We start from the raw sequence: 12,095 nt of genomic DNA on the forward strand, positions 1-12,095 counted from the left end.
CAGTTGATCTTGGTGACGCTTGTCTCACTGTCCTTACACGACTAATAATGGCTCTATTTACATAATTCTATGTACTGTGTGACAAGAAATATTTTGGTCAAATTGGAAAACTACTTGGTAACCGAATCGAACAACATCGTTATGCAGTTAGGACAGGACAAATGTCTAGTGCTCTGTTTGTCTACATGAATGATTTCAACCACTTTATTGACTGGGAAAACTCCTCGCGATTGTATTTTGTAAAAACACTGTAAAAAGAAATATTATTGAATCTGCTTCTATTAAATATCTTAATAATCAAATTTGAAAGCTTAGCTCTGTTTTTTTTTCTTTTTTTTTCTTTTTTTTAAACGAGAGAAGTATCTTGTTAATAAAATTGTCTGGAAGTACAATGTAAACATTGAGTTCGATGATTGTTACATTTCTAGCATTTTATTATATAATGACATATTATGTTTATCTATTTTAACGACTAATTATTGCTTGCACACACTGATGATGCTTTGCTTGTTTGTGGCTTTCATTTCATATTTTAGGTTTGTTTTATGCATGATTGTATTTTCCAATTAACTTTGTCCCCTGAAGAAGTGTACGTTATACACGAAAGCGCTTGGTACCTGGTCTTTCACATTCCTTATTTCTGTTGGATTTTACACTTAGATATTTGTCACGTGCAGTTTTGTGTCTGATAAGTAATATATATATATATATATATATATATATATATATATATATATATATATATATATATATATATATATATATATATATATATATATATATATATATATATATATATAAACTCTTTACTAAGAGGTTCAGTTATGAAAGGAATTCCAAATACGAAGGTCGTCAAACGTCTATAGGTGTCATTTCCAAGTTGACCTTCCTTTGCGCGAGTCTCAGTGTCAAGTTCCAAATATGTTTTTCTCCTAAATCTCGTTTCTTTTTTCATTCTAACGGGTTCGGTCCCTTGGAAGGCTAGACGATGTGAAGCAAGTGAAAGTGATGTGCAATACTGAGGGGCCATATCCTAACTTGCAGTGTCTTCTCTCATTCCATCTTTGGGACAAAAAAAAAAAACTTTCTGCGAAACTCGAGGAGGAGATGGCATTGATTAATTATCCAGTCTTTACCAAAATGTAACCTTATTACCATAGCTTATAAAAGCTTCATAAGATTGCAGGTGCTTACATAGGACTATGCAACAATACCTCTCTCTCTCTCTCTCTCTCTCTCTCTCTCTCTCTCTCTCTCTCTCTCTCTCTCTCTCTCTCGTTTGAACTTATGAAGTTAAATTGAAGATCAGTTCAAAATTTGATTACAGTCAGAATAAAACTTACAGAATGCAGTATAATTTTGAACCTTATGAAAGTAAGGGGAAGATTATTAGAATTAAATTTATAACTTGTATTACATAGCGATTCGTAAAGACTTGGAAGCTCTGAATACAAAGGATGGTCAGAATAATATAAAACCTTATATTGCACGAACAACAAACTAATAAAACGGCCGTACCCGATACTAATATCCAGACTAGGGATAAGGAATTTAATAAGTTGTAAATCTTTGTCCAATAAGTTAAGATGAAAGTCTTGCGTTGAAGACTAGATAGGAAAACAGCTTCCAAAACCGGGTAAAGAAAATGAATTAAAATGTTTCTCATTGCAGAGTACCATCAAACAATCCTTCTTTTTTATAATATTGCAAAAGAGGCAGACCAGATATGTTTTTCACAACTTAGAATCTGAAATGAGCAGCATTTTATTAAAGAAACGTTGTTAATGAAAAGAGCTTAGTGGGGATGACCCAATGTCATTGACTTCTTCATAATCATACAATACTTCGTCCAACTTAATCCTATTTTACATAGATCTCTGTAGAGGGATTCAGCAACCACGAGTCTAACCAGAGAGATTGAATTAATGCAAAAAGAGTGTTATCATTTGAACTGACTACAAGCCTTCTTTCAGCGTTCAAAAATACCATCCCGAGGAACATCAGCTATTAAATTCCTTTAATAGTATAGAGTTTTTCGACATCTCATTGCAATATATTTGCTAGAATTCAATAATAACAATACTGAGAAATGACTCACCAACTGACATCTGATCTGATTAAGTTTGGAAACAAAGTCCTAATGATTAACGGTAAAAAGCTGCACTTCAGTCAAGAAGAATCAAGCGAGCTTTGTGACCACAAACAAAAGAAATCTGTAGGAGATTATAGATTGTAAGATGAGCACTAGAATCTTCTAGTTTTTTTTTTTTTTTTTTTTTTTTTTTTTTTTTTTTTTTTTAACCTGACTACATACACAAGAACACATGCTTTCTTCCTGCCTATATATTTACCTTTTGCAAACCGATATTCAAAAACTTTTGATTGTGTAGGAGGTATGAAAATAGTGCGGTAATCAGCAGGATTAAGTCTTCAACAAGTGCAAAAAGAACTTCTTTTCAACCTATAAAAATAACAGACAAAGTCGAAAGACCTCAAGGATGAATGGTCATTCAACTACTAATTAGCCTAATGTATTTGCATGTGAAGAAACTGTCAGGGGATTTCTTTCCATTGGGATCAATCTTGAAATAGACATTAAGATGATAAAAAGAACAATGAGTGTTCCAATCAATTTATTATTATCATTCTTCTTCTTCTTCTTCTTCTTCTTGTTATTGTTATTATTATTATTATCATGATGAAGAGGATGATGATGATGATGATGATGATGATGATTATTATCATCATTATTATTATTATTATTATTAGCTAAGCTATAACCCCAACAGGGAAAGTGGACCAGTGAAGAAAGAGGAGACTCTTTAAAGAATAGGCCATACTATTCGGCGTATGTGTAGGTAAAGGGCAAGTGAACCGTAACCAGAGAGAAGGACCCAAATGTAGGACTGTCTGGCCAGTCAAAGGATCCCATAACTCTCTACTAATATTATCTGGTGCCCCGGCCTACCTAATACATATCCACTGTCAAAGTACCTAGCTTTTGGTGCTATGAACTCATTCACTTGATCATCAGTTATGTTATCTCATTTCTACGTTTTATACTTTTTTTTCATATTTGTAAAAGCTTTTCATTATCAGTCGCTTATTGTTAAAGGGAAGACAAATTAGAATCGACACCCAAATTTGAGAGAAAAAAGGAAATTGGTTATCTGTTCAAAATAGGAGAGCTCCCTATTTGTATGAGAGAGAGAGAGAGAGAGAGAGAGAGAGAGAGAGAGAGAGAGAGAGAGAGAGAGAGAGAGAGAGAGAGAGAGAGAGAGATAAGAATTTCTGTTCGATAGTCATTAGAAAAAATGGTTTCTATTATGAATGGATTTTATGCCTCTATTTTGTATGATTATATAACGCCCAATACATACGAAATATGATCATGAATAAACTAGTCAAATGTGACTCACTGGTATATTGCATTAATGAACTCATTTTCTTATCTTATTGCAGATTTTATTTCATTCTCTATCATATGACATAAAGAAGAGCAGGATGTTGTCCTTGGCTGGAAACAAGAGGTTGATCTAATTATAAACCGGATTTTGGGTCCCTTTCCCTAAATGCGTTGGGATATAAAAGGAGACAGGTGGAAGTCCGGAAGGCAGTTGACACATTGGCCTCTCTGAATCAACAGCAGTCATGAGGTTCCTCCTACTTTGTAAGTGTTTTGTGCTTCTGTTATGCAATTAATATAGAATAAAACCAGCTTCTCTTCAATAATACACATTCAAATATCTTATTTTAAGTGTTAAGGGAGTGTGTAAATTTTCGAAAGATTTTAGATACAGTAAAGAAACTGTTTCATATAATTGTAAATTCTCATTAATATTGAATTTCCTTAAATTCTAAAATGCTAAAGAAAAATAACGCTAATAAAATTTTTGTCTTTGATATTAGCATTTACAGTTGCTTTTGCTGCTGGACAACAGTTCCAGCAACGTCTGGAACTCAATAATCCAGCTGTCAGGCTTGCTGGTCCGGGTTTCTTCCAGCAAGGAAGCTCCTTCAGATCTGGATCCGATTTTGGCAACAGCAACAGAAATAACCAGTTCCAGAATCTGGGCTCAAACATTCAGTCCAGTTCTGTTTCAAACAACAGAAATATTGAGTCATTTACTAGGCTCCAGAATGATAATCAGTTTCAGTCTGGAAGAACAACTTTCCAGCAGAACCAACAAAACAATTTAAATTCCTTAGGTGCTGAAAACCAAAATAGGTTCCAGGGTCAAGCTTATCAACAAAACCAACAAAATTCATTCACACCCGGTGCCTTCCAACAAGACAGTGGAAATCAATTCCAATCTACCAGCAGTGTAAGCACGTCTGAGATCAACAATGGAATCAGCTTTGATTTGAACCAAGGAAATCGTGATAATCGTCCCCAGACTTTCTCTGATAACCAACAAGAGACCAGAAGGAACCGTCTCACACCAATCAACATCCAGTTGACGCCCTCACTTCGCATCCAGGCCCAGCAGGCACCAAACTCTTTCTTGCAGACTGACAGAAATCAACAGAATAATAACAACCGATTCCAGCAAGCTGGATTTAGTACAGGAAGGTTTGACAACAACAACAACAACAACAACAACATCCAGTTCAATGCCAATAGTCAGGTTTCATTAAGAGGACAAACACAGTCAAGCAACAGTTTACAGTTGAACACTGGTTCGTCCTTCAACCAGGGCGGTGACGAGGTGAGTGGGGTTTTCGAGCCTTTGAACCTGCCCTCGGGTGCCACCCGTTTGCTTGGCAGTATCTCTTCCTCCTTCAGCTGCACCAACCGACCTTACGGCTACTACGCAGACCAAGACAACGCCTGTCGTGTCTTCCACGTTTGCAACCCAGCTCTCTTCTCTGACGGCAAAATAGAAACCTACCAATACAGGTAAGGGAAGAAAGTTTCTCTCTCTCTCCCTCTCTCTCTCTCTCTCTCTCTCTCTCTCTCTCTCTCTCTCTCTCTCTCTCTCTCTATATATATATATATATTTATATATATATATGTATATATATACTGTATATATATATATATATGTGTATATATATATATATATATATATATATATATATATATATATATATATATATATATATATATACAAACGCACATATGAATAGTGTATATCTTCCCCATGTAGTGAGCATTAAGTATCTAGCTGTATCCATCTGCCCATCTATCTATCTATGTATCTACCTATCTATCTATCTATCTATCTATATATATATATATACATAAATATATATATATATATATATGTATATATATAAATATATATATATATATATATATATATATATATATATATATATATATATATATATATATATCATTAACATCATCTCCATCTCCTCTCACGCCTTTTGACGGAAAGGTCTTCTGTTTGATTTAGTCAGTCGTGTATTTCTTCTGTTTTTAAACCAATACTTCTCCATTCATCATGTTCTACTTCACGTTTCATAGTTCTCAGCTATATAGGCGGATAGCATGCCCAAACCATCTCCATCTACCCCTTACCATGACCTAATTCACATATGGCACCTGAGTAATCTCTCTTATAGTTTCATTTCTAATTTTGTCCTGCCATTTAACTCCCCATATTCTTTTAAGGGCTTTGTTCTCAAACCTAATAAATCTATTGGAGATTGTTTCATTGTCATACCATGACTTATGTTCATATCCATTATAACTTTATTGACCTCATATTACAAAAACTTACAAAGGTAAAGATACATAATTTACTATATAAACTGACTACAATAATCTTGCATAAAACAGATTTGCTTTAGCAAAATATCATGTACACAGAAGTATATAAACAAGCAAACAATTTCCGATTAATAACATAGTAATAGCACTCCAAATCTATTTATCATGATTAGTTCTTATAGCAATCCATCATATCATATGCATAATTACAAAGATCTATTGGGTTTCCTTCATTCAACAAGTTTACAATGTTTTAGTATACAAGATTAGGATATTTCGCGCGAAAGTGTGCAGTAATAGTACATTTTCCTCATCTTGTACCTGATTTTCCGTAAATACACAAATACGTAACTCACGCGGGATCCTACTCCACCTTCTTAATTCAATTTTCAAACTATGTGACATCAGTCTTATCCCTTTTAAAGCTTGTCTCTTGCAATCATGAATATACATTTTTCCTTTATTCACTCTGTGATGTAATAGTTCCCAGTTAAGATTTGACCTATATGTAACATACTTCGTTGCATATAAAGGTTTGTCTCTTATTAATGACTGAATATTTTCTAATGACTGTCCGCTATTCTATTCCCTTATACAACTCACTAAAATCTGTAACCTGGTGTACTGTTACTCCGACACATATTAAATTCAAAATGAAATGGTTCCTCCAAATCTACATTATCTAATTTAGATGTTAAGAATTTTTCTTTCCTCTCACAATTTCATATTATACAGTGTTTAGACCTACCACAGAGGTACTGATATATTGCCTCTAACACCAAGTAGCATTCTTTCTAGTTTACTGTAAGTCTTTTCAATGCGTCCAACATTGAACGTTAACCAACTTTCAGAACTGTATAACAGGGATGACTTCACAGCTGCATGAGATAATTTCATCTTATAGCAAAATGGCATGATTGCGTTCACAGCAGAAAATAGGCCAAACTTGTTAACACACGAGGATGACGACTTATCATGTGCATCCAGTACAGATTTCATTTTTGTATCGTCTAAAAACCAAACCCTTAGATACAAATGCTGAGAGCAATATTCAACTTCTACGTTACCAAACAGGAATGACTCTTTATCATTTTTATCTCCATTAATATCAAAATATTTAGTCTTGGATGAGTTAACCCCCATGCCATACTCTTTACAATAGTCCAATAACACATCAATCTTTTTAATACACATTTCGCGAGATGTTCCATCAGAAGCAAGGAATGTAATCCTCCCAGAAAACCATTTCCTATTCTTTCTTTATCATTCTTATCCATATAAATCATAAATAACCATCAACTCGTGGGTGCCCCTTGTCGTACTCCAACCAACGATACAGTAACACTGATCTCAGTAAACTGATAGATAGAATGATTTTTTTCTTTTTAAGTAATTTCAGGCAATTTGATTTCCTAATTTTACTTAACTGAGCCATTGTTGGATTTGATTTTTTCAATCTTTCATTAAACTTAAACCCGAAAGACCTTGTATCAGAGATCATACTTCCTAAATATTTAAATGATTCCACCTCATTAATTTTTTCTCCTTCCAATAATATTTCATCTTTTACTTCATATTCTGTTCGCATATTCTGTCTTTCTCCTATTCATTTTGAGCTCAGCCTCATGTAATATTTCATTCATTTTCGTGAGCAAGTATTAAAAATCCTGTGGTGTTCTGCTAATAAGGACGGCGTCATTAGCATACTCTCGGTAGGCTAATTTCTTATTACCAATCTAGTCCAATGCTTCACCACCATCCCTAACTCTTCAGTGTATTGCAATATCCATGAGGAGGATAAAGAACATATGTGACAACACATTCCTTAAGGAGTACTCCACTGTTCATTGGAAATTTATTTGATAGACTCCAATAACATTAACTTTGCACTGGCTATGCTTATGAACAGACTTAATCAAATTTTCATATTTATGAAGAAATCCATAATAACGTTGGACTCTTCACAAAATTAGCCGGTGCAAGCACACTATAAAAGTTTTTTTCATAGACCAAAAATGCCATCAAAAGTGGATTTCTATAGTCTATATATTGCTGTACTTGTCTTAAAATGAAAATTTGGTCGGTATAACTTCTACCTTTACTAAATCCTGCTTGTTCATTTCTCAGCTTTTCATCAATCTTTCTCCCTAGTCTCTTTAGAATAAGCATACTATATATTTTCATGACAACTGAATTAAGTATTATGACTCTGCAATTATAGCAATCAGTCAGGTGTCCCTTTTTAGTTATTTTCACCAACACTCCTAGCTCCCATTCATCAGGTTTTGACTCTTCATTCCATATTCTACAAAATAATTTTGTAATTATTTTGAGAGTCACTTCATGTTCGGCCAATATCATTTCAGCCGTTATTTCAACGTATCCATGGGTTTCCATCTCTTTAGTTTTTTAATGATAGCTTCGACTTCAAACAGACATAAGTCATTCATGGGCACATCAAGGTCTTCCCCATATTCAGTTATATATAACAAATTATTCCCTTCATATTTCCTAGTCATGACCTCTCTAAAGTGTTCCATCCAACGTTGCCTTTCTTCATCTTCGGTTGTTATAATACATCTATCTCTCTTTTTCATGGGTAGGCTATATGCTTCTTCTTCTGCTTTTCCCCCGATGAGATTTCATTAATGATTTTATGAGAAATTCTTACACTATAGCCACTTCCTGAAGTCATGGCTTTGTCAGCCTAATCTGCTTTCCTGTATAAATATTCATTCCATATTCTTTCTGGTCACACTCAGTGGCATTGCCAGACATGTAACTACTAAGTCGTTCCCAGTCCTTGGGTAGGGGGATGTGTAGCAATCATACGCTGATGTGAGTGGTTGTAGTTAGGAATGGGGGAGTATATGGGAATTTTTGAGCCTGTGTGTGCGTGTGTGTGCATCTATATTTAAGTATTTAGCCATAATTTCTGACATGTCACGTACACTAGTATATATATATATATATATATATATATATATATATATATATATGCATATATATATATATATATATATATATATATATATATATATATATATATATGTATGTATATGTATATATATACTGTATATTTATATATATATATATGTATATACTGTATATATATCATATATATAGTATATATATACATATATATGTATATATATAAATATATATATATATATATATATATATATATATATATATATATATATATATATATATTTCTTTATATATACAGTATATATATATATATATATATATATATATATATATATATATATATATATATATATATATATATATATATATGTATATATATATATATAGGTGAATATGTAAATATTGTATGCCATCGTCATTAGCTGTTACCAGTCCACTGCAGAACAAAGGCCTCAAACATGTTCTTCCTCTGCTGTCTGTCTATACCCGGTAATTTCATTAACTTGTCAATCCATCGAAATTTCTTACTCCTGCTTTTTTACGCAATTTGTAGGGACCCGCTCTGTTATTCAATAAATTATTTGACATTCTCATTATATGTACTGCCTGCGTGCATTTTCTGTGTCATTATAATATCCTTTACTTTTATTTGCTCTCGTATCCATGTTGCTCTTTTTCTTTGTCTTAGTGTTAATCTACTCGTTATTCTTCCCATAGCTCTTTGAGTTGATATTACCTTATATTCTAAGGCTTTAGTAAGGCTCTAAGTTTCTGATGCATAAGTTGATAGTGTTAGGACCATCTCATTAAATAATATTATTTAACAGAAAGTAAAGTTTTCATGATATAATTTTGTTTACAAAAGTTCTCCAGCCCCTACTCATCCTTCTTTTCATTTCGGTGTCATACCATGGTGAAACACTTACAGTACTGTCTGTCCTAAGTACACATATTCATTAACAATATCCAGAGCTTCGTCCATAAAACTTATTTGTTGTCACTCTTCATTTTCATTGAACTCTATCTCAATTTCACTAATATTCATTTTCAGTACTATATTTCTTTTTACTCTATTCAAAATCTTCAATCACCTTTTACTCTTCCACACACAATTCACTGAACAGAGCTATGACATCTGCAAATCTTAAGTTGGTAATTTCTAAATTCTCTCTCTCTCTCTCTCTCTCTCTCTCTCTCTCTCTCTCTCTCTCTCTCTCTCTCTCTCTCTCTCTCTCTCTCTATATATATATATATATATATGTGTGTGTGTGTGTATAAATATACAATTTTATATATATATATATATATATATATATGTATATATATGAATATATATATATACATACATATTATATATATATTATATATTATATATACTATATATATATATATATATATATATATATATATATATATATATATATATATATGTGTGTGTGTGTGTCTGAATGTGTGTGTATTTGTGTGTATGTGAGAGAAATAAGCTTTGATCTCTCAATAATTTATCTTTCTTTCTTTGCTCATTTTAGCTTCATGTGCGGCGAAGGCACCGTCTTTGACCAAAGCGAGATGACCTGCAAGGTGGAGTATGATGCCACCCCTTGCCAGGAGGCTGCCAGCTTCTACTTCAGGAACGAGCAGTTTGGTCGTTTGGAGGACAAGAACTTCTAAAAGGTTCAATATGCAATGAAGAAAGAAATTTTCCATCATAATTATTACCCAGAGTCAGATGAATGTTATATATTCAAAGAGGGTAAGTGATCAAATTGGCCACATGAGGAATTACTGTGTATCATTGTGAAGTTATTTGCAATAAACAGATAAGCTTTTTTCTGGAGTTTCAATTGAATATTAAAGCACAATTATGTATTTCCTTATAGATTACTTATGATAACGAATAAAATTATTACAGGTGTAAATATGTATGTTACATGGTGGATTACAACGACATAAATGACGACCCATGTCTTTCAAAATATCCTTAGGTGGCAAAAATTGATTCAAATTCGTCTTCCTTTAGTTAGAGAATAGAATTTTTTCGCGTTACGAAGTATAGCGAAAAATAATTGTCCTAACGACATGTAAGCAGATCTTAAGTGTCTTGTTACTTAAGTTCAGTTGTTATGTAGGCAGTGGCCAATGAGAATTTAGTGTTGGGTGAAACGTATTCAATGTTTGAAGAGGTATTTAGTAAGTGGTCACTTTCTAGCGCACGCTAGCCCGAGCAAGTCGAATTTATTAGCCAGGACGCCAGGCAGGGTCAAATACAGCTTCAGATGTGAATAGTGTTTTCACGTTAGCAATCAGAATGCTGAAACCGTTTCAAGAAGTGATGGACAATCTATTATCCGATTTCCAGCAGAATATTCAACAAGTATCCGCACCTCGTTAAAGTATGATGGAAAACCATTTGAATGAGCATCGCGTTATTTTGAGGAAACTGATACGAAAATGTTAGCATTAGATGCGATTGTTTATCAACTTGGAGGACAAGGAACATCTAAAACTGCTGCAGAAACGAGTTAGTACGCAAAGAGCAGCATCGCCGAAAGTGTCAAGCTAGTTAAAGATCGAGGGAAAGTGTGGATTCATATCAACTTTGATGGAAGAGGTCTAGAGCTCAATAAAGGCCGAGAGTTGACATTGGAGCCAGGAATGTACCAAGAAAGACGTCGAAAAGATAAGTGAAAATATAGCTGTTTTTATTTTTGTATACTTAGCAGTTGGTACAAGGAAATTGGAACATTGTGTTTATTTTATTTTATTGTTTTAATCGCCTGTTGGTTGTTGTTATTCACAATACATTGAACAGAATTAGATTGGATCTGGTAAGATAGTCATTGACGTCTAAAAGGGCGATCACAAAATTCCATTTCAAAACCGTTACTGTGGTTGTTGGATTGGGTAACAATAGGTCAGAAAGGGACGAATCAGAATTTATTAAGAGAATGGGTGACACTGGTATCAGAAAAACTAAGAAATAATTCCTTTGACGGTGACCAAGAATGGAAATGGTAAGCAAAGGCTGGTTTTTTATTACAAATTTTTTAAGGATTTAATCAGTCTACAGTCTGCTTATCGCATAGAAATCTATTAAAACGTTGCCAATATCTTTCTCATTGGGGAAAAATTTAAAAGTTTTTTATAATGGATATTCTTTAGATATTTTTGAAGCGGCGGTACATCTTTACTAAAGTTCTTAAGTCTGTTAGATATTGGAGATCTAAGGAAGTGAAGATTGAAGTATTTTTAGATTATGGCATAGCTGCGGATGGTTTATTTGAAGGGGCATTGGATGCTAGCTATTTACTTTAAAAGCTTCAAGATTTGGATTTATTTACAAGAAAGTATAATTGGTTTTCAGACTCTAAATTGTATCTGGAAAGGTTTACAGAGGACGAATACTGAAGGCGAATTTCGTAACTACAGTGTTAGGATAAACTAT

At 33.3% G+C, this 12,095-nt stretch overlaps 1 protein-coding gene across 1 annotated transcript; it reads left to right on the forward strand.

Annotated features, from left to right (window-relative positions):
• The first annotated feature begins 3,591 nt into the window (after nucleotides 1-3,591).
• On the forward strand, nucleotides 3,592-10,479 carry LOC137642571 (putative uncharacterized protein DDB_G0286901). Its single transcript, XM_068375253.1, has 3 exons — nucleotides 3,592-3,670; nucleotides 3,910-4,900; nucleotides 10,180-10,479. The coding sequence occupies exons 1-3, from the start codon at nucleotides 3,652-3,654 to the stop codon at nucleotides 10,319-10,321; spliced, it is 1,152 nt and encodes a 383-aa protein (XP_068231354.1). The 5' UTR covers nucleotides 3,592-3,651; the 3' UTR covers nucleotides 10,322-10,479.
• Nucleotides 10,480-12,095: the final 1,616 nt, after the last annotated feature.

Source organism: Palaemon carinicauda, chromosome 6, assembly GCF_036898095.1.
Source record: "Palaemon carinicauda isolate YSFRI2023 chromosome 6, ASM3689809v2, whole genome shotgun sequence".
NCBI lineage: Eukaryota > Metazoa > Arthropoda > Malacostraca > Decapoda > Palaemonidae > Palaemon > Palaemon carinicauda.